Source organism: Coregonus lavaretus, assembly GCF_964263955.1.
Source record: "Coregonus lavaretus genome assembly, chromosome: 14".
Classification (NCBI taxonomy): domain Eukaryota; kingdom Metazoa; phylum Chordata; class Actinopteri; order Salmoniformes; family Salmonidae; genus Coregonus; species Coregonus lavaretus.
In genome coordinates, this window is record NC_140001.1 from 26,256,377 (window position 1) to 26,278,691 (window position 22,315).

Sequence of the window (22,315 nt, forward strand, 5' to 3'; positions counted from 1 at the left end):
ATCAAAACAACTTGGTCACAGTAAACTTTAATTGAAAGTTATCAATTATCCATTTCAGTTCTTTAAATGTCTCTGCTAAGGTACAGCTGAGTTAGTCTGGCTGATGTGCCCCACTTGTCTGGACAGGAGTTTGGTTTGTTGGTGCAATATTCGCTAAGAAATAAAGCGAGCTTTGATTGGTTCTCTCAACAAAACAATTATTTCTGGGGGGGTTATTTGGATTTGAAAATCCAGCAGTTGTAATGGAAGGGGGCAGCGTTCAGGAGCTGTGTATGGTGGTACATGTGGGTGTTTAGTGAGAAAGACACAAAGGAGAACCAACCAGTAAAAGCACAGCTTCATTATCAACGCATCGTGCCAATAACTTTAAACAGCCTCCCCAGACTCTGAAGTCAAAAGGATTTTGAGTTTAGTATCAGCCAGACTACAGCTGAGAGACTTCCAGCTAAAAAGCAGTAAACAAAGTGCGGATGTGCATTACTACCTTTTGGCCACTAGATGTCGGTCTTTGACTTCAGAGCGTTCAAACCAAATGTGTGGGCAGGCTTTCACCATAGACTTCTGGATCACGCCCATCAAACCACCATGGATTTGCCCAACCTGGAACACAATCAGACACACATGCAGGTGTGGTTTAACAAACATCTGATGATACAGGTCAACAATCTCACAGAATTGGAGTGCTTGCTTCAGCTCAAAGTTTGTTTGATGGTAGTAGCACACCAATAACTTTCTAAATATGACAACAATGATTGACAGCAGTCATTCAGTGCTGTAGTAGGTAGCCTTGTGTTTGACTGCTGTGCCATTTATCATGGGTGTTGGGCCTTACCATTGCATAGCAACCATCGCTGGCCAGGATGATGACATCAATTGGTGAGGTGTGGTTGGCCACACAGATCCCTCCATTCTTGGGCTTGTTTTCACTGGAAGGATCGAGAGAGAGACAGAGGAGGACGGGATGAGTGTCAGGGGACAAGTGAGTTTCAGGAAATTACTATTCCAGTGTAAGCTAGAGCCTAACAACTCAGTAGATGATGGAAAATGTAGTCCTACTGGGTTTGTGGGAGAAACTCGGCGCCCTCTGCTTCACCTCTCCCTAATTAACATGAAAGTGGGAGGACACTAATGATGTTGGAGTTCAAAGCCATACCCCCTGAGCATGCTGGACTGGAGTAGGAGCCCAAATTCCGAGGAGATAATGTTGCTGATCGTGTTACCAAGAGAGAGCACATTTTACACCACTTCAGTATTTTTAGCCCGACCCAGACTAGAGAGAGAGGCACATGCTGTAACAGGCCCAGCGCTACATGTCGATTCCTTCAGGGCTAACAGGCAGTATGGGAGCAAGATGGGACATAATCCATACCGAATACACCACATTCCTATAAAGAAACGTCTATTATTATTATTAGTAGTAAACGTTTATTGCCTATTAGAAACGTATTTTGTTTATGATCAGTTATTTTTTATCCTGATGGATAAGTCTTTCAAAACATTTGCTCTGAGGGACAATTTCACAGACAGAGATTAGCCTAACCCTTCTGGTCCTGGACTTAATGGTTTATTTGAATGAGTAGGCCTATTGTTTAAATACACTACCGGACTATGACGACTCATTTTCTTTTTTTTAAACTGCAAAACAAAGAGTATCTTGACAAGTTCATATGACAAGTTCCCTCTCTGACCTAGAGTTGGGGATGAGAAGGTCTATATTTCTTCAATATGATTGAGACATTTCCCTTTTGCAACATTTCCTCAAATTTTCTTCTTGAATCATTTGAATCAGCATTGGCTAGTTAGGGCTTTGTCAAACAAACATGTGACTAGTGGTTTTGTAAAGGTTTTGCTCTACAGCAGTTATTCAAATCAACACATCCAAGACATGTCTTGGGGCAGTGTCTGGCATTTTCTCGCACCACAACAACTGAGGATCAATACAAATGTATCATCAGAGGACATTTGAACTGACAGAAAACTGCCTGCATCATGTCAAAAGGAATGTCCACTGTGCCTTTCAACTTAGTCTTATCAAACAAACACAAAGAGTAGCATAAACTGGCTAGGGTAGTGTGGTGTAGCGTAGAGTCTGGGTAAATATAATTAGCCCGATTAACTTCCAGTACTACTTCCTGCTGAGCTGTGCCAGGAAGCCCTAACAGTAGAAGGACAGTTATGCCAGAGCACATACTACCACACTGTGGGTGTTAATGCCTGAACAATGATGGATTTGCATGTTTCTCTGCCCCTGGTCCCTTTGGTGACACCTAGCCTGGGAAAGTCCAGGGCAGCAGTTTGTGCTGGGTGCCTCTCAGGGTACTCTACCCCAGACCTAAATGGAATGTGATGGCCTTGTTGGAGCAGCCCTTGCTTTGTGTGTGTGGGCGCCGGGCGGTCATGGCCACAGGCTTTTGAACTCCACCTAAGCTGACTCTGCTCACCACAGTGGACATGAATGTAGATTGCTACTGGCTCTCAGTGACTACTCCACTTACACTATCTCATAACTTTAGAATTCAAACTGATTTATTGATGTTGGCTCTAGTACACAGTTCAGTAGTGTTCATCTTTCAACAAAGGTATATAGTGCATGTCATTCCTAATAATGGCATCAAAATGCTTTCCATGTGTTTTGCATTATTATTCTGTGTGTTGAGTGCTGTTGCTGCTGCTTACCTGTCGTGGTAGGTGATGATGGCAGTGAGAGCTCTTACACAGATCCGGTAACACATTAGATGCACCTGCTCACTGAGGAAGTTCTTCATCCTTCAGGAAAAACACAGAAAACAGGGACTGAGTTTCAACACCTACTAACCTAGTTACTAACCTAATTACAATGTTACTACTCAGGTAATAAGGAAAGTCCTGTCTTACCTCCCATTTGGAAGAAACCCGATGATGGAGGTGAGAACGACCAGAAGGCCCACCCCGGTGAAGGCAAGAGTTACCCTGTCAGAGAACACACACACACAGAGCGCCAGTCAAACACTGCCCATACAGCCTAATCTATTAATATCAGAGAACATACAGAGTACAGGCCTATTCAAGGTGTCTAAACCGACAGTTGGTAGAGCTTTCACTCTTGAATGCAATCACTTTTTGACTGCATCCCTTTTGATTTAAACAAAACGTTCCATACGTTTGCCCATGGAAGAAGTGTTCAGAAAGTGACTTTTTGGACCTGAATGCCAAAACATTCAGGAGATAAAGGTGCTCAAAGTTGACCCATTTTTAATACCCCACCATACCATGAGACATCCATGTCTTCATCACTGGAAAAGATAAACTGTTGAGTTTTATATTATTTAAAAGCTTACAAACAGGGTTGTCAAACTATTTTATAATTTAATACACTTTTTTTATACAAACAATTAAAAGTTTTAACATCAATTATCTAAAAATGTGTGTTGTAGCTTCGACCCTATTTTACATCATCTTTGGTTTTTGTGTTGTGCCTGCCATTTCTTGAGACACAACATGCTCTTGAATACAGGGTGGGTGTCATTTCAATCATAGAAATATAATTAATAGAATGTACATATCCCTTCAGACCACTGCAATTTAGCTGGTACACCATTTAAATTTAACTGAAATTGTAAATTCTAATTACTACCACAAAGATGGCCGTCAAATGCCAACTTAAATGGTCATGTTTATTAAATTATCTATATTATTTCAATAAGTTTCCTATGGAGAATTGACAGTATAATTTAAAACAGATATTCCCATTCAAGTCAACATTCTCTGATGTGTGGACCTCCAACCAATTTTTGTGGTACAATTTGAAAGTTTAAATTTCAATTTAATTCCCATTTTAGTACATTTAATCAGCCAAAACATGACACCCGACCTGTATTCAAGAGCATGTTGTGTCTCAACCGATGGTGGGAACAAAAAAACCTCAGATAATGTAAAATAGGGTCTAAACTAAAACATATGCGAATATGAAAAAGAGTTTAGATAATTGACGTTTAAGGTAAAAAAAAAAGACAATTGTTATTACACTGAACAAAAATATAAACGCAACATGCAACAATTTAAAGGATTTTACTGAGTGACAACTCATATAAGGAAATCAGTCAATTGAAATAAATAAATTAGGTCCTAATCTATGGATTTCACATAACTGGGAATACAGATATGCATCTGTTGGGTCACAGATACCTTAAAAACAAGGTAAGGGTGTGGATCAGAAAACCAGTCAGTATCTGGTGTGACCACCATTTCCCTCATACAGCGCGACATCTTCTTCGCATAGACTTATCAGGTTGTAGATTGTGGCCTCCATGGGGCACTCTGTTCACAACGTTGACATCAGCAAACCGCTCGCTCACAAGACGCCATCGGGATTCATCCGTGAAGAGCACATTTCACCAGCGTGCCAGTTGCCATCGAAGGTGAGCATTTACCCACTGAAGTCGGTTACAACCCTGAACTGCAGTCAGGTCAAGACCCTCGTGAGGACGACGAGCATGCAGATTATCTTCCCTGAGACAGTTTCTAACAGTTTGTGCAGAAATTCTTCGGTTGTGCAAACCCATAGTTTCATCAGCTGTCCGGGTGGCTGGTCTCAGACGATCCCGCAGGTGAAGAAGCCAGATGTGGAGGTCCTGGGCTGGCGTGGTTACACATGGTCTGTGATTGTGAGGCCGGTTGGACGTACTGCCAAATTCTCTCAAACGACGTTGGAGGCAGTTTATGGTAGAGAAATTAACATTCAATCCTCTGGCAACAGCTCTGGTGGACATTCCTGCAGTCAGCATGCCAATTGCACACTCCCTCAAAACCTGAGACATCTGTGGCATTTTATTGTGTGACAAAACTGCACATTTTAGATTGGCCTTTTATTGTCCATGTGTAACGATCATGCTGTTTAATCAGCTTCTTGATATGCTACACCTGTCAGGTGGATGGATTATCTTGGCAAATGAGAAATGCTCACTAACAGGGATGTAAACAAATTTGTGCACATGAAACATGGGACCAACGTTTTACATATATTTTTGTTCAGTACAGTGAGGGAAAAAAGTATTTGATCCCCTGCTGATTTTGTACGTTTGCCCACTGACAAAGACATGATCAGTCTATAATTTTAATGGTAGGTTTATTTGAACAGTGAGAGACAGAATAACAACAACAAAATCCAGGAAAATGCATGTCAAAAATGTTATAAATTGAAATTGCATTTTAATGAGGGAAATAAGTATTTGACCCCCTCTCAATCAGAAAGATTTCTGGCTCCCAGGTGTCTTTTATACAGGTAACGAACTGAGATTAGGAGAACACTCTTAAAGGGAGTGCTCCTAATCTCAGCTTGTTACCTGTATAAAAGACACCTGTCCACAGAAGCAATCAATCAGATTCCAAACTCTCCACCATGGCCAAGGCCAAAGAGCTCTCCAAGGATGTCAGGGACAAGATTGTAGACCTACACAAGGCTGGAATGGGCTACAAGACCATCGCCAAGCAGCTTGGTGAGAAGGTGACAACAGTTGGTGCGATTATTCGCAAATGAAAGAAACACAAAATAACTGTCAATCTCCCTCTGCCTGGGGCTCCATGCAAGATCTCACCTCGTGGAGTTGCAATGATCATGAGAACGGTGAGGAATCAGCCCAAAACTACACGGGAGGATCTTGTCAATGATCTCAAGGCAGCTGGGACCATAGTCAACAAGAAAACAATTGGTAACACACTACGCCGTGAAGGACTGAAATCCTGCAGCGCCCGCAAGGTCCCCCTGCTCAAGAAAGCACATATACAGGCCTGTCTGAAGTTGGCCAATGAACATCTGAATGATTCAGAGGAGAACTGGGTGAAAGTGTTGTGGTCAGATGAGACCAAAATGGAGCTCTTTGGCATCAACTCAACTCGCCGTGTTTGGAGGAGGAGGAATGCTGCCTATGACCCCAAGAACACCATCCCCACCGTCAAACATGGAGGTGGAAATGATTATGCTTTGGGGTGTTTTTCTGCTAAGGGGACAGGACAGCTTCATCGCATCAAAGGGACGATGGACGGGGCCATGTACCGTCAAATCTTGGGTGAGAACCTTCTTCCCTCAGCCAGGGCATTGAAAATGGGTGTGGATGGGTATTCCAGCATGACAATGACCCAAAACACACGGCCAAGGCAACAAAGGAGTGGCTCTCCAGACCTTAATCCCATAGAAAATATGTAGAGGGAGCTGAAGGTTGGATTTGCCAAACGTCAGGCTCGAAACCTTAATGACTTGGAGAAGATCTGCAAAGAGGAGTGGGACAAAATCCCTCCTGAGATGTGTGCAAACCTGGTGGCCAACTACAAGAAACGTCTGACCTCTGTGATTGCCACCAAGGGTTTTGCCACCAAGTACTAAGTCATGTTTTGCAGAGGGGTCAAATACTTATTTCCCTCATTAAAATGCAAATCAATTTATAACATTTTTGACATGCGTTTTTCTGGATTTTTTTGTTGTTATTCTGTCTCTCACTGTTCAAATAAACCTACCATTAAAATTATAGACTGATCATGTCTTTGCCAGTGGGCAAATGTACAAAATCAGCAGGGGATCAAATACTTTTTTCCCTCACTGTATAAGAAACATATACAGTACCAGTCAAAAGTTTGGACACACCTACTCATTCAAGGGTTTTCATTAGTTTTTACTATTTTCTACATTGTAGAATAATAGTGAAGACATTAAAACTATGAAATAGCACATATGGAGTCATGTAGTAACCAAAAAAGTGTTAAACAAATGATAATATATTTGAGATTTGAAATTCTTCGAAGTAGCCACCCGGGTATGTAGTGACACCTCAAGCACTGCGATGCCTTAGACAGCTGCGCCACTCGGGAGGCTTGCCTGGAGGTTTTAATTGAAGTCACTGATTGGGGAGAGTCCTACCTGTGCCCCCAGGCAAGGACACCTCTACCTCTGCCCCCCTTCCCGCTCCGCAGCCAGATGACAGCTGTTAGGCATGCTTTGAGGGAGTTTAAATGAAAAGCTGTTGCCATGTAATTAGTCATTAGAGAAAGCTACTTGGCCTAAAGCCACATTTTCCTAGAGATTCACAACAAAATGACCTCACCGTGACTAAACGTACAAACTACCGTGGGAACAACAAGAGGCACCTTTATGAGATATCACCAGGAATTCCATGGTAATGGTCAAGCCATAAAATACTTGATACTATGGTCAGATACTTTGCAATGCAATCTGATCACTTTTTATATGAGACAAACTGTAGCCTACTATATGTACTGTATGTTCATTTGGGTAGGAGATGCATTACTATAGCAAGTTGGAGCAGTAAACATCTGATAAGCTCAGTCCTGTTTCAGTGGTCCTGTTTCATTAGTAATTGGCAACCCTGGATGTGGAGAGATATACAGCCAGGAGTAGTGAGCAACATGATGAAAGGAGCTAGTCATCTCATTCAACTTCCTACCTGTGATCAGGTGAGAGGATTAGGCTAGAGGCTATAGAGTTAGAGGCTATTCTCATTGATGAACATTTAAGGAGAGGCAGCGCGACAATATAATATAATAATAATATAATAATATGCCATTTAGCAGACGCTTTTATCCAAAGCGACTTACAGTCATGTGTGCATACATTTTTAAGTATGGGTGGTCCCGGGGATCGAACCCACTACGTTTGTACACGCATTAGCTAACCGTAGCTTGCAAGACAATAACACTGCTAGCTAGCTATGCTAGCAAGTAACGTTAGCATATTGAACGTTTACCCCTCTCATATGAATATAAAATGTACAGTTTCAGTATATTAAAGTTACCTTGGAACAAACCAGGGTTCATTTTATCAATATGGAAGTCATTACATGAGGTAAACGCAAAATTGCCCTATCCCACTTGGACAAGAGGAATACCTATGTGAGAATGCTGTTCATCGACTACAGCTCGGCTTTCAAAACCATAGTGCCCCCCAAGCTCATTACTAAGCTAAGGGCCCTGGGACTGAACCCCTCCCTGTGCAACTGGTTCGTAGACTTCCTGACGGGTCGCCCCCAGGTGGTGAGGGTAGGCAACAACACCTTCACCGTGCTGATACTCAAAATGGTGCCCCCCAGGAGTGTGCGCTCAGCCCCCTCCTGTACTCCCATGACTGCGTGACTCCAATTCTATCATCAAGTTTGCTGACGAAAGAACAGTGGAAGCCTAATCAGCAACAATGACGAGACAGCCTACAGGGAGGAGGTTAGTGCCCTGGGGGAGTGGTGCCATGGAAAAAACCTCTCCCTCAATGTCAACAAAATGAAGGAGCTGATCTTGGACGACAGGAGACAGCAGAGAGAGCACGCCCCCATCCACAGGGCCGCAGTGGAGAGGGTCAAAACCTTCACGTTTCTTGGCGTGCACATCACCAAGGACCTAAAATGGTCCCTTCACACAGACAGCATGGTGAAGAAGGCACAACAGTGCCTCTTCAACCTCAGGAGGCTGAAGAAATTTGGCTTGGCCCCTAAGACCCTCACGAACTTCTACAGATGCACCAGAGAGCACTCTGTCGGGCTGCATCACTGCCTTGTATGGCAACTGCACCACCCGCAACCGCATGGCTCTCCCAACACATCACCGGGGGCACACTGCCTGCCCTCAAGGACATCTACAGCACCCGGTGTCATAGGAAGGCCAAGAAGATCATCAAGGACCTCAGCCGCCCGAGCCATGGCTTGTTCACCATGCTACTATCTAGCAGACGGAGACAGGACAGGTGCATCAAAGAAGGGACAGAGACACTGAAAAACAGCTTCTATCTCCAGGTCATCAGACTGTTGAACAGCCCGGTACTCTGCCCTGCACCTTAGAGACTGCTGCCCCATGTACGTATATAGAGACATTGAACACTGGTCACTTTAGCAATGTTTACCTACTGTTTTACCCACTTTATATGTATATACTGTATTCTAGTCATGTCTCATCCTATATAACTACTGCTGTACACACCTTTTATATTCATATACTGTCCATACACACCATTGACATATACATTTATATTCCGGACTCTGACATCGCTCATTCTGATATTTCATAATAATTGTTGTTTTTAAAACTTTTTAGAGTGTGTATTGTATTGCATTGCTAGATATTACTGCACTGTTGGAGCTAGAAACATAAGCATAACATCTGCAGATCTGTGTACGTGACAAATAAACTTAGATTTTGATTTGAAAACTGTGATAATTCCCCTGGTGATCAGCTTCTTGCTGCATGCTTCTTGCCTGGTGCAGCCAAGTTGGGGGAAAACACAGTTGTGCTTCCCTTTTCTTAAAGATGCAGCGACATTTTCAGAATGTAAGAAGCTGTTAGCGCAGATTCAGATGAAACTCAATAAAACAAGTCTCAAATATAATGAAAATGTCTATACATTTCTGCTGTTTCAAAAACATTGCTCTGCTATTAGTATTTTTACTGTATGAATGTTGGGCTCAACAAGACAATTCTGTTTGCACTGCCCTGCTTAGAGGGGGGCAACTGTCGGGCGAGACCTCCGGAAGTAGCGATAGAAATACGCAAGTTTACAGTACAGTAATGTCTCTCGAGAATCGATACCTCTCAAAATTCTTCTGTATTCTCGTCAATGAGAATAAACCCTTAGATTGTTGTGGCTGTGTCTGGAACAAATGTGTCTCGTTTTTCAGATAAAACAGCTGTTTATGGGAAAGTGATTTTTCTCTCTATGTTCACTTCTTGCAACTGCAAGCATGGGACAGTGAGGCCAAGTGCATCAGGTCAGTCTCTGTGTGCAGCAGGGGCTTATTAGTAGCCTATAGAGAGGGAGACTGTGTGTCTGGGTCTATAATGGTGCCCCGCCTGGCTCATGGGTGGTTGGACTCAGGCCCGACTGGTTTATTCCTGAGTCATTGCCCTTTTGTCTGCCCAGCCAACTCTCACCCCTGGCCCCATACTTAATGGAAAGTGATGGCTTCCTCTCAGCTCTACGCACTGAGAACGTACATACAGTGCATTCAGAAAGTATTCAGACCCCTTGACTTGTTCCACATTTTGTTACGTTCCAGCCTTATTCTAAAATTGATTAAATTGTTTTTCTCCCCTCATCAATCTACACACAATACCCCATAATGACAAAGCAAAAACAGGTTTTTAGAAATTTTTGCAAATATCACAAAAAACAGAAATATCACAGTTACATAAGTATTCAGACCCTTTACTTAGTACTTTGTTCAAGCACCTTTGGCAGCGATTACAGCCTCGAGTCTTCTTGGGTAGGACGCTAAAAGCTTGGCACACCTGTATTTGGGGAGTTTCTCAAATTCTTCTCTGCAGATCCTCTCAAGCTCTGTCAGGTAGGATGGGGAGCGTCGCTGCACAGCTATTTTCAGGTCTCTCCAGAGATGTATGACCGTGTTCAAGTCCAGGCTCTGGCTGGGCCACTCAAGGACATTCAGAGACTTGTCCCAAAGCCACTCCTGCATTGTCTTGGCTGTATGCTTAGGGTTGTTGTCCTGTTGGAAGGTGAACCTTCGCCCCAGTCTGAGGTCCTGAGTGCTCTGGAGCAGGTTTTCATCAAGGATCTCTCTGTACATATTTTCCTCACCTGATTGGTGGAGTGCTGAAGAGATGGTTGTCCTTCTGGAAGGCTCTCCCATCTCCACAGAGGAACTCTGGAGCTCTGTCAGAGTGACCATCGGGTTCTTGGTCAACTCCCTGACCAAGGCCCTTCTCCCCCGATTGCTCAGTGTGGCCGAGCGGCCAGCTCTAGGAAGAGTCTTGGTGGTTCCAAACTTCTTCCATTTAAGAATGATGGAGGCCACTGTGTTCTTGAGGACCTTCAATGCTGCAGAAATTGATTGGTACCCATCCCCAGATCTGTGCCTCAACACAATCCTGTCTTGGAGCTCTACGGACAATTCCTTCGACCTCATGGCTTGGTTTTTGCTCTGACATGCACTGTCAACTGTGGGACCTTACATAGATAAGTGTGTGCCTTTCCAAATCATGTCCAATCAATTGAATCTACCACAGGTGGACCCCAATCAAGTTGTAGAAACATCTCAAGGATGATAAATGGAAACAGGATGCACCTGAGCTCAATTTTGAGTATCATAGCAAAGAGTCTGAATACTTACAGCACCAGTCAAAAGTTTGGACACACCTACTAATTTAAGGGTTTCTCTTTCTTTTTACTATTTTCTACATTGTAGAATAATAGTGAAGACATCAACACTATGAAATAACACATATGGAATCATGTAGTAACCAAAAAAAGTGTTAAACAAATCAAGATATATTTTTATTTGAGATTCTTCAAATAGCCACCCTTTGCCTTGATGACAGCTTTGCACAATCTTGGCATTCACCCAGCTTCATGAGGTAGTCACCTGGAATGCATTTCAATTAACAGGTGTGCATTCTTAAAAGTTAATTTGCAATGACCCAGGAACAGCTCAAATAAGCAAAAATAAACAACAGTCCATCATTACTTTAAGACAGGAAGGTCAGTCAATATGGAACATTTCAAGAACTTTGAAAGTTTCTTCAAGTGCAGTCGCAAAAACCATCAAGCGCTATGATGAAACTGGCTCTCATGAGGACCGCCACAGGAAAGGAGGATAAGTTCATTACAGTTAACTGCACCTCAGATTGCAGCACAAATAAATGCTTCACAGAGTTCAAGTAACAGACACATCTCAACATCAACTGTTCAGAGGAGACTGCGTGAATCAGGCCTTCATGGTCGATTGCTGCAAAGAAACCACTACTAAAGGACACCAATAAGAAGAAGAGACATATTTAGGTCAAGAAACACGAGCAATGGACATTAGACCGGTGAAAATCTGTCCTTTGGTCTGATGAGTCCAAATTTGAGATTTTTGGTTCCAACCGCCGTGTCTTTGTGAGATGCAGAGTAGGTGAACGGATAATCTCTGCATGTGTGGTTCCCACCGTGAAGCATGGAGGAGGAGGTGTGATGGTGTGGGTGTGCTTTGCTGGTGACACTGTCAGTGATTTATTTAGAATTCAAAGCACACTTAACCAGCATGGCTACCACAGCATTCTGCAGCGATACGCCATCCCATCTGGTTTGCGCTTAGTGGGACTGTCATTTGTTTTTCAACAGGACAATGACCCAAAACACAACTCCAGGCTGTGTAAGAAGAAGGACAGTGACCAAGAAGGAGAGTGATGGAGTGCTGCATCAGATGACCTGGCCTCCACGATCACCAGACCTCAACCCAATTGAGATGGTTTGGGGTGAGTTGGACCTTAGAGTGAAGGAAAAGCAGCCAACAAGTGCTCAGCATATGAGGGAACTCCTTCAAGACTGTTGGAAAAGCATTCCAGGTGAAGCTGGTTGAGAGAATGCCAAGAGTGTGTAAAGCTGTGATCAAGGCAAAGGGTGGCTACTTTGAAGAATTTCACATTTAAATTTGATTTGTTTAACACTTTTTTGGTTACTACATGATTCCGTATGTGTTATTTCATAGTTTTGATGTCTTCACTATTATTCTACAATGTAGAAAATAGTAAAACATAAAGAAAAACCCTGGTACTGTAGGTAAATGTGACTTGTTTCAGGACACTAGGGGTATGTCGCGCATCACTACTTCACAGGAGCGCCATTTGAACGCAAACTTTATTTTCAATCAAAATGCGTATTTTGGCAGAAATGCCTTCTGGAACATGTGAACTTTCATATGCCTTAATAACAAACATGTATGCCATCTGTAAATACGAATAAAATAGTTAAATTACGAGCCTAGTTGGTTTAGCCATGGAAAAAGACAGCAACCTTCCCGCAAGCCATGATTGGCTGAGATAATGAGTGGGCTGGACATGCCGAGGGATTAGTTCGGATTGGTCTGCCATGTAGCACACTTCTGTCTATAATATGAACTGGTCAGTATGTGTAGGTAATCCTTTCTAAAGCGGCTATTTTGAAAGATAGTAGAACTACATAAGTGTTGCTCTCCACTTTCTGGAGGGCCGAGTTTTGAAACCAATGGAATTAGAGTATGATAGCTAAGGAAATTTAGAAAATTCTGGCGTTTGATTGCAAATATGCAGACGGAGTCGAAAAGAGAACACACAGAAGGCTGTTGTATAAAACACCTGTCGCCGGATTACATCTTCAAACTAAGGGCAACCATGGCATCCGTGACAGAAAGAGAAGCATCCATCCATGTATACGGGTAAGAGTCTAGCTAGCTACATTTTCAGTTATTACATGTTTCTAATTTTGTCAGAAAGTCATTTTCATTTCAAGTTAAAGTGTACTGTTCACTAGCTAGCTAACGTTAGCTGGCTGGCTAGCTAGCTAGCTATCGTTACGTGTATAATCTGTGTAGTAATATTATTTGTATCTCAGAGCCATTTGCATTGCTAGTTATAGCCTAATGTTAGATAGCTAACATTGAACCTGGTTGGTTAGCTACCTGCAGATTAATGCAGGGTAGTAACGTTATGAGTTGGGATTATGGTTAATTGTTTAACTAGCTAGCTACATGTCTAAACAAAAGACTCCACTACGCAAGTAACTATTTCAGTAGAATGTTTATGATGTCACTGCGACAACTTGATAGACGTAGCTGGTGTTTTCGCTCTGGCTATCTACACCGATTTCAGAGCACTCTCGTCTGAGTGTGCCAGAGCGCAGAATAACTGACAAATTTATGAACGCTCAACATCCGTTGAATATGGCCGGTGTCAGTAAACGTTGGCAAAAAAGCGTAATTCAAATTGTTGCCAGCAGCACAGTTGCAGTCACCAAAGCTCTGGATAACATAAAAACAGCCTACCCAGCTCTGCTAGGGCGAGTAAAAATGGTCAGAGTGAGCTGTTCTCTCATTTGTGTCTGGAAGTATCTAGCCAACGTTAGCCAGTTAGCTTGGGTGCTTGACTGCCATTGAACGCTCGGATCAACCCTATTTTTCGGCCAGAGCTAAACTCTTTGAATTTACGAACGGCCAATCTGACAATGCTCTGAGTTTACGAACGCCCAGGGCACATTCTGGCACTCCAGATTACATTTACAAACACACCCTTAGTATAAACCAGCCTTTAGTCTTGAAAGCTTTGGTTGTTTAGTACATAGCCTCACAAGTGAATCCTTAAAGAGATGGGTGGGGCTAAAGCTTTTAAGAGGGTGTGAACGATGCTGAATGGGTGTAGACAAAGAAGTGCTCTCTAGTAGGTACCAAAACATTCAAGGGCCATTTCCTCAAAAGTGAGGTTAAAGTCACATTTACATTTTAGTCATTTAGCAACGTTCAAAGCAGAATTACTTTCCCATTGTTCCTCAACTGTAGTGTATGATATACAATTTTCTAGCTCTGAGTCTCTACTTTTATCCAAATGTAAAAAACACAATTTCAAATGTTGCTACACAAGACCGAATCGAGCCGGTCGGTCACAAATAAGGTATTTCTGTTTTTTACTTATCTAAAAACCTGTTTTTGCTTTGTCATTATGGGGTATTGTGTGTAGATTGATGAGGAAAAAATACAAGGATTTAACGTAACAAAATGTGGAAAAAGGCAAGGGGTCTGAATACTTTCCGAATGCACTGTACATAGATTACAATTAATTCCCATGATATAATATAATTCCAAGTTCACATTATTAAATAGGAATTGTATCCTATGGCCTAATTCTTTTGTTTGTTTATATGTTCTCTGGGAGAAACAAGGAGAGGTGTCTGAGGTCAGCCTGTCCATCTTTGTTTCCACATGTCAGAAAACAGAGAGCGCTATTATTGAGCCAACCAGCGCCCCATCTGATCCCTTCACCTAACCTTGACCCTGTCTTACCTGAGAGGCAGAAGGAAGCCGTAGCGGATCACCACCCCCAGCCCCCACAGGACAGTCAGCCTCAGACTGATGTGCTGGAAGTTGTAGTTGCTACGGGTCAGCAGGTTCCATGACTCCAGCTCCTCAGCAGAAAACCTCTTGGTCACCTCGTCGTCCATGATGCTCTCAACTCCTTGCCGGCAGAAGTAGAAGATGTCGGACATCTCAAATACGGAGGCGGAGTCCAGGTCCCGGTTACTGCCACTGCGCCGGATCTCCTTGATCTCCTCCTCCAGGGAGGTGGGCTCCTTGGCGATGATGCCTGCAATGCATCAGGGAGACATGGGAAATGGTTAACACCTACCAATTTACCCTTCAGACACACTCATCAACAACAACACAGAACACACTCATACACAGAGCCCATCACTCACCATTAGAGTAAGGCTTGTACAAGAGATGGTTGTTGTCCTTGGCTCCTCTTTCAATCCTATGCGTGGCCCACTACAAGCAGAGAAATATAAAGTAGACAGATCTTAGCTTACATTTTGTAGAGAAAAAAAACTTTCTGGCTCAACCTAATAATAATCAAATTCTAAAACAATAGACTGACCAAATAACATTTCACATAAATTAACTAAAACAACTTGATGCACTATTACAAAAATGATATTGCAGTTTGACAGATTAGATAATAAAATGACAGCTAGGCCTATACTGATATGTCCATTATCTTTTATCTAAATTGCAGACATGATCTCAACAAGTGCCATTTTCAATAGGCCTATATTGCAGAATCTGAAACAGTATAACGTCAAAGCTGTTAATGCTACTATGGTGATAAGGTATTGCTATTAGTCTGTGTTACAATTCCAGGGCAGACAGATATTATGAGGGGAGTCTGTCTCCATTGAAAGCATTAGAATGATTATATTGTAATATTTTCTTATACATTTTTAAATGCATACACAGAGTAGTTGTTTGTTTTATGTAGGCCTAAAAGAACAGTCACCTAAGCTGACTGTAAAAACTGTATCTGTATGTGCACACTTAGACAAACACTCATCTAGTAAGAGGCTGGAAAAGGACAGAGTGTTCCCCATGCCTTAGCAACAACAGGCAGAGCAGGGAGGAGGAAGTGGGAGGATATCTGCTGTTCTCAACCTATCACTCCAACCCCAGGCACTGGGCAAGTTCACACAACACATCACATCCTTATAGGATCCTGATGTTCACAAAGACAGACAGACAACTGAGCGAAGAGCAGAATTCTGCTGCCAGAACATTCCAATCTGCTCAAGCATCCATCTTATATATCCATGACACTTCAATACAGTTCTGAGAGCCAAATGGCTAATGGAAGTAGCTCAGGGCACCTAGCTAACAAAAATGCTAAGAATGTGCTCACATTCATTTAGAGGCCATGCAATTCAGTACTCATCTCGAAAACAAAAGCAATTTAGGTCAAAAGAGTTTATACTAACAAAGGAAATAGAAAGTCTAACAGAACAGATAGATGGCAATAAAAACTGTAACATAGAGGCTCAGAATAAATTAGAGGAAAAACTAAAAGAAATGGAGAAACTTATTCAAGAAAGATAAAGTGTAATATATTATAAAAAATAAAGCAAACTGGATGGAATATGGGGAAAAATGCACCAAATTCTTTTTTTAATCTTCAACATAGGAATGCTACCAAAAAGAATTTAATGAAATTGGTTACAATTACAACGGAGTAACCCATGATTCACCAAATTATATTTTGAAGGAGGAAACAAGGTACTTTAAGCATTTGTTTTCGTTTCAGTCGCCTCCATCTCCTCTAACTGAAGCTAATTGTAGAGATGTTTTTTCTATTGATAATGTAAAATTACCAGCCAAACAGAAAGACTAATGTGAAGGTGAAATTACAGAGGAGGAACTTCTGGATGCAATTAAAGACTTTAAGTCTGGGAAAACTCCAGGGTTGGATGGCATACCAGTCGAAGTATACCAAACCTTTTTTGATATACTAAGAGGACCGCTATTAGCATGTTTTAACCACTCCTATGTAAATGGTAGATTATCTGACACTCAAGAAGAAGGTCTGATGTCATTATTACTGAAACAGGATACAAGTGGAAAATATAAAGATCCATTAAAAAAATTGGAGGCTTCAGTGTTGTGATACAAAAATTCTAGCAAATTGTATAGCGCATAGAATTAAAAAGGTATTGTCAGATATTATTCATTCTAATCAGACAGGTTTTTTACAAGGAAGATACATTGGAGATAATATAAGGCAAGTATTGGAAACAATAGAACATTATGGAAAATCGGAGAAACCAGGCCTGCTATTCATAGCAGACTTCGAAAAGGCATTTGATAAAGTACGACTGGGGTTTATATATAAATGCCTGGAGCATTTCAATTTTGGTGAATCTCTTATAAAATGGGTCAAAATCATGTATAGTAACCCTAGGTGTAAAATAGTAAATAATGGCTATTTCTCAGAAAGTTTTAAACTGTCAAGAGGAGTGAAACAAGGTTGTCCACTATCGGCATATAGTGGGGGAAAAAAGTATTTAGTCAGCCACCAATTGTGCAAGTTCTCCCGCTTAAAAAGATGAGAGAGGCCTGTAATTTTCATCATAGGTACAGGTCAACTATGAGAGACAAATTGAGGAAAAAAAATCCAGAAAATCACATTGTAGGATTTTTAATGAATTTATTTTCAAATTATGGTGGAAAATAAGTATTTGGTCACCTACAAACAAGCAAGATTTCTGGCTCTCACAGACCTGTAACTTCTTCCTTAAGAGGCTCCTCTGTCCTCCACTCGTTACCTGTATTAATGGCACCTGTTTGAACTTGTTATCAGTATAAAAGACACCTGTCCACAACCTCAAACAGTCACACTCCAAACTCCACTATGGCCAAGACCAAAGAGCTGTCAAAGGACACCAGAAACAAAATTGTAGACCTGCACCAGGCTGGGAAGACTGAATCTGCAATAGGTAAGCAGCTTGGTTTGAAGAAATCAACTGTGGGAGCAATTATTAGGAAATGGAAGACATACAAGACCACTGATAATCTCCCTCGATCTGGGGCTCCACGCAAGATCTCACCCCGTGGGGTCAAAATGATCACAAGAACGGTGAGCAAAAATCCCAGAACCACACGGGGGGACCTATTGAATGACCTGCAGAAAGCTGGGACCAAAGTAACAAAGCCTACCATCAGTAACACACTACGCCGCCAGGGACTCAAATCCTGCAGTGCCAGACGTGTCCCCCTGCTTAAGCCAGTACATGTCCAGGCCCGTCTGAAGTTTGCTAGAGTGCATTTGGATGATCCAGAAGAGGATTGGGAGAATGTCATATGGTCAGATGAAACCAAAATATAACTTTTTGGTAAAAACTCAACTCATCGTGTTTGGAGGACAAAGAATGCTGAGTTGCATCCAAAGAACACCATACCTACTGTGAAGCATGGGGGTGGAAACATCATGCTTTGGGGCTGTTTTTCTGCAAAGGGACCAGGACGACTGATCCGTGTAAAGGAAATAATTAATGGGGCCATGTATCGTGAGATTTTGAGTGAAAACCACCTTCCATCAGCAAGGGCATTGAAGATGAAACGTGGCTGGGTCTTTCAGCATGACAATGATCCCAAACACACCGCCCGGGCAACGAAGGAGTGGCTTCGTAAGAAGCATTTCAAGGTCCTGGAGTGGCCTAGCCAGTCTCCAGATCTCAACCCCATAGAAAATCTTTGGAGGGAGTTGAAAGTCCATGTTGCCCAGCGACAGCCCCAAAACATCACTGCTCTAGAGGAGATTTGCATGGAGGAGTGGGCCAAAATACCAGCAACAGTGTGTGAAAACCTTGTGAAGACTTACAGAAAACATTTGACCTGTGTCATTGCCAACAAAGGATATATAACAAAGTATTGAGAAACTTTTGTTATTGACCAAATACTTATTTTCCACCATAATTTGCAAATAAATTCATTAAAAATCCTACAATGTGATTTTCTTGATTTTTTTTCCTCATTTTGTCTGTCATAGTTGACGTGTACCTATGATGAAAATTACAGGCCTCTCTCATCTTTTTAAGTGGGAGAACTTGCACAATTGGTGGCTGACTAAATACTTTTTTTCCCCAGTGTATCTATTTATTGTGGCCATCGAGATGTTAATTTTTAAAATCAGATCCAACAATAATATCAGGGGATTAGAAATCCAGGGCTTAGAAACAAAGGTGTCATTGTACGTTGATGATTCATGTTTTCTTTTAAATCCACAACTAGAATCACTCCACAGCCTCATAGAGGATCTAGATACACTCTCTGGATTACAACCAAATTATGACAAATGTACTATATTACGTATTGGATCAATAAAAAATACAATTTTTACATTACCATGTAGTTTACCGATAAAATGGTCTGATGGTGATGTGGATATACTCGGAATACATATCCCAAAGGAAATAAATGATCTCACTTCAATAAATTATAATATAAAGTTAGCAAAAATAGATAAGATCTTGCTACCATGGAAAGGTGGGTGCCTGTCAATTTGTGGAAAAATCACCCTGATTAACTCTTTAGTATTATCCCAGTTTACCTATTTGATTATGGTCTTGCCTACGCCTAGCGAACAGTTTTTTTAATTATATGAGAAAAAAATATTCCATTTTATTTGGAACGGCAAGCCAGACCAAATTAAACGGGCCTATTTATATAATGAATATGAATTCGGAGGACAGAAATTATTAAATATTAAAGCATTAGACCTATCACTAAAAGCTTCAGTCATACAAAAGTTATACTTAAATCCGAACTGGTTCTCTAGCAAATTAGAAAGATTGTCTCACCCAATGTTCAAGAATGGCCTTTTTCCCTTTATTCAGATTACAACCACTCACTTTCAGTTATTTGAAAAGGAAATCATCTCCCAGATATCACTATTTCTAAAACAAGCCATAGAAAGTTGGTTGCAATTTCAATTTAATCCTCCAGAAACGACAGAACAAATAATGCAACAAATATTGTGGTTAAACTCAAATATACTAATTGACCCAAAAACTTTTTTTTTTGACAAAATGTTTAAAAAATGTATAATCTTTGTAAATGAAATCATCGGTAGGACTGGTGGAGTTATGTCGCACATGCAGCTAACAAAAACATATGGAAATGTCTGCTCTACCCAAAATCACAACCAAATAATTGCAGCCTTACCGCAAAAATGGAAGAGGAAAGTGGGAGGAGAAAGTAAGGAACTTGTCTGTTGGCCTTGCATTAAAGAACATAATTGGTTAAGGAAAGCTGTGATAAATAAAAAGGTATATCAGTTTCATTTAAGGACCAAAGGATTGACAGCCGTCCCATATAGATTGCAAAACAGTTGGGAAGAGATTTTTGACGTACCGATCCAATGGCATAGTGTTTATGAACTGATACGCAAAACAACACCGGATTCAAAACGTAGAATCCTTCCATTTAAATTATTATATAAAATTCTTGCTACCAATAGAATGTTATTTATATGGGGGATACAATCTTCCCAGCTCTGCAGATTTTGCTGCGAAGAGACAGAATCATTAGATCATTTGTTTTGGTACTGTCCATTTGTAGCTTGTTTTTGGACACAGGTCCAGGAATGGCTAAAGGATTGCAATATTTACCTGGAGCTAACCCTGCAGATAGCACTACTGGGTGATCTGAAAAGTCATAGTCAATCGATCAATAACATAATACTATTAGCAAAAATGTTTATTTTCAATTCACAATCTGTAGAAACAATGAGAATAGAAAGGTTCAGAACTTTTGTAAGACATCACAGTACAGTTGAAATATATATGGCAAATAGAAATCCTATATGGATGGTGTTAAAAGGTAGATGGGAGGTGTTGAATGGAATTGAAGGATGAGACTAAATACAACTAACAACAAACAATAACAAGATAACTAATAATGTAGGCACGCTGGGGCGGCAGGTAGCTTAGTGGTTAAGAGCGTTGTGCCAGTAACCGAAAGGTCTCTGGTTCTAATCCCCGAGCCGACTAGGTGAAAAATCTGTCGATGTGCCCTTGAGCAAGGCACTTAACCCTAATTGCTCCTGTAAGTCGCTCTAGATAAGAGCGTCTGCTAAATGACTAAAATGTAAATGTAATGTGTCCATAATAAGTGTATGGGTTGTAGGTTGGGAGCTTTTGTGAAGGAGCACAGTTAGAAAGATATGGCATATAGAAGCAAACCGGATGGACATCATGAAAATGAACGGAGAGATTGAGAGTAGAAGTAGTTCAGGAGAAAGAACAAACTAAATGTAATTACTGTAAAATTGACTGTGTCCATAAAATGCAGATAGTGGGTATGGGCTGGAAGTAGAGGCCTAGGCGTTGTTGTTCACTAGTTTACTCCAAGTGGGGAAAGGGTGGCGGGGTTGGAAAGTAATAAAGGGGAATATATATTTTTTTTTAATGGATATGTATGTGTATGTACTGTATGTATGTGTGTATATGTGTATGTAGGTGTATGTATGTGTGTATGTATATACAGTGGGGAGAACAAGTATTTGATACACTGCCGATTTTGTAGGTTTTCCTACTTACAAAGCATGTAGAGGTCTGTAATTTTTATCATAGGTACACTTCAACTGTGAGAGACGGAATCTAAAACAAAAATCCAGAAAATCACATTGTATGATTTTTAAGTAATTAATTTGCATTTTATTGCATGACATAAGTATTTGATATATCAAAAAAGCAGAACTTAATATTTGGTACAAAAACCTTTGTTTGCAATTACAGAGATCATATGTTTCCTGTAGGTCTTGACCAGGTTTGCACACACTTGCAGCAGGGTTTTGGCCCACTCCTCCATACAGACCTTCTCCAGATCCTTCAGGTTTCGGGGCTGTCGCTGGGCAATACGGACTTTCAGCTCCCTCCAAAGATTTTCTATTGGGCTCAGGTCTGGAGACTGGCTAGGCCACTCCAGGACCTTGAGATGCTTCTTATGGAGCCACTCCTTAGTTACCCTGGCTGTGTGTATCGGGTCGTTGTCATGCTGGAAGACCCAGCCACGACCCATCTTCAATGCTCTTACTGAGGGAAGGAGGTTGTTGGCCAAGATCTCGCGATACATGGCCCCATCCATCCTCCCCTCAATACAGTGCAGTCGTCCTGTCCCCTTTGCAGAAAAGCATCCCCAAAAAATTATGTTTCCACCTCCATGCTTCACGGTTGGGATGGTGTTCTTGGGGTTGTACTCATCCTTCTTCTTCCTCCAAACACGGCGAGTGGAGTTTAGACCAAAAAGCTCTATTTTTGTCTCATCAGACATTTACATTTACATTTTAGTCATTTAGCAGACGCTCTTATCCAGAGCGACTTACAGTTAGTGAATATATTTTTTTTTTATACTGGCCCCCCGTGGGAATCGAACCCACAACCCTGGCGTTGCAAACGCCATGCTCTATCAACTGAGCTACATCCCTGCCGGCCATTCCCTTCCCTACCCTGGACGACACTGGGCCAATTGTGCGCCGCCCATGAGTCTCCCGGTCGCGG

At 41.5% G+C, this 22,315-nt stretch overlaps 1 protein-coding gene across 1 annotated transcript in view; it reads right to left on the bottom strand.

Moving 5' to 3' along the window:
• LOC311141546 (glycerol-3-phosphate acyltransferase 4-like) overlaps nt 1-22,315 on the bottom strand; it is a 64,710-nt gene that overhangs the window by 12,947 nt on the left and 29,448 nt on the right. Inside the window, exons 3-8 of the mRNA XM_084176906.1 lie at nt 15,191-15,260; nt 14,778-15,078; nt 2,875-2,949; nt 2,677-2,766; nt 833-926; nt 485-600 (exon numbers count right to left, since the gene is read on the bottom strand). Of these exons, the coding sequence (XP_084033032.1) occupies nt 485-600; nt 833-926; nt 2,677-2,766; nt 2,875-2,949; nt 14,778-15,078; nt 15,191-15,260 (746 nt within the window). The remainder of the gene's footprint in view (nt 1-484; nt 601-832; nt 927-2,676; nt 2,767-2,874; nt 2,950-14,777; nt 15,079-15,190; nt 15,261-22,315) is intronic.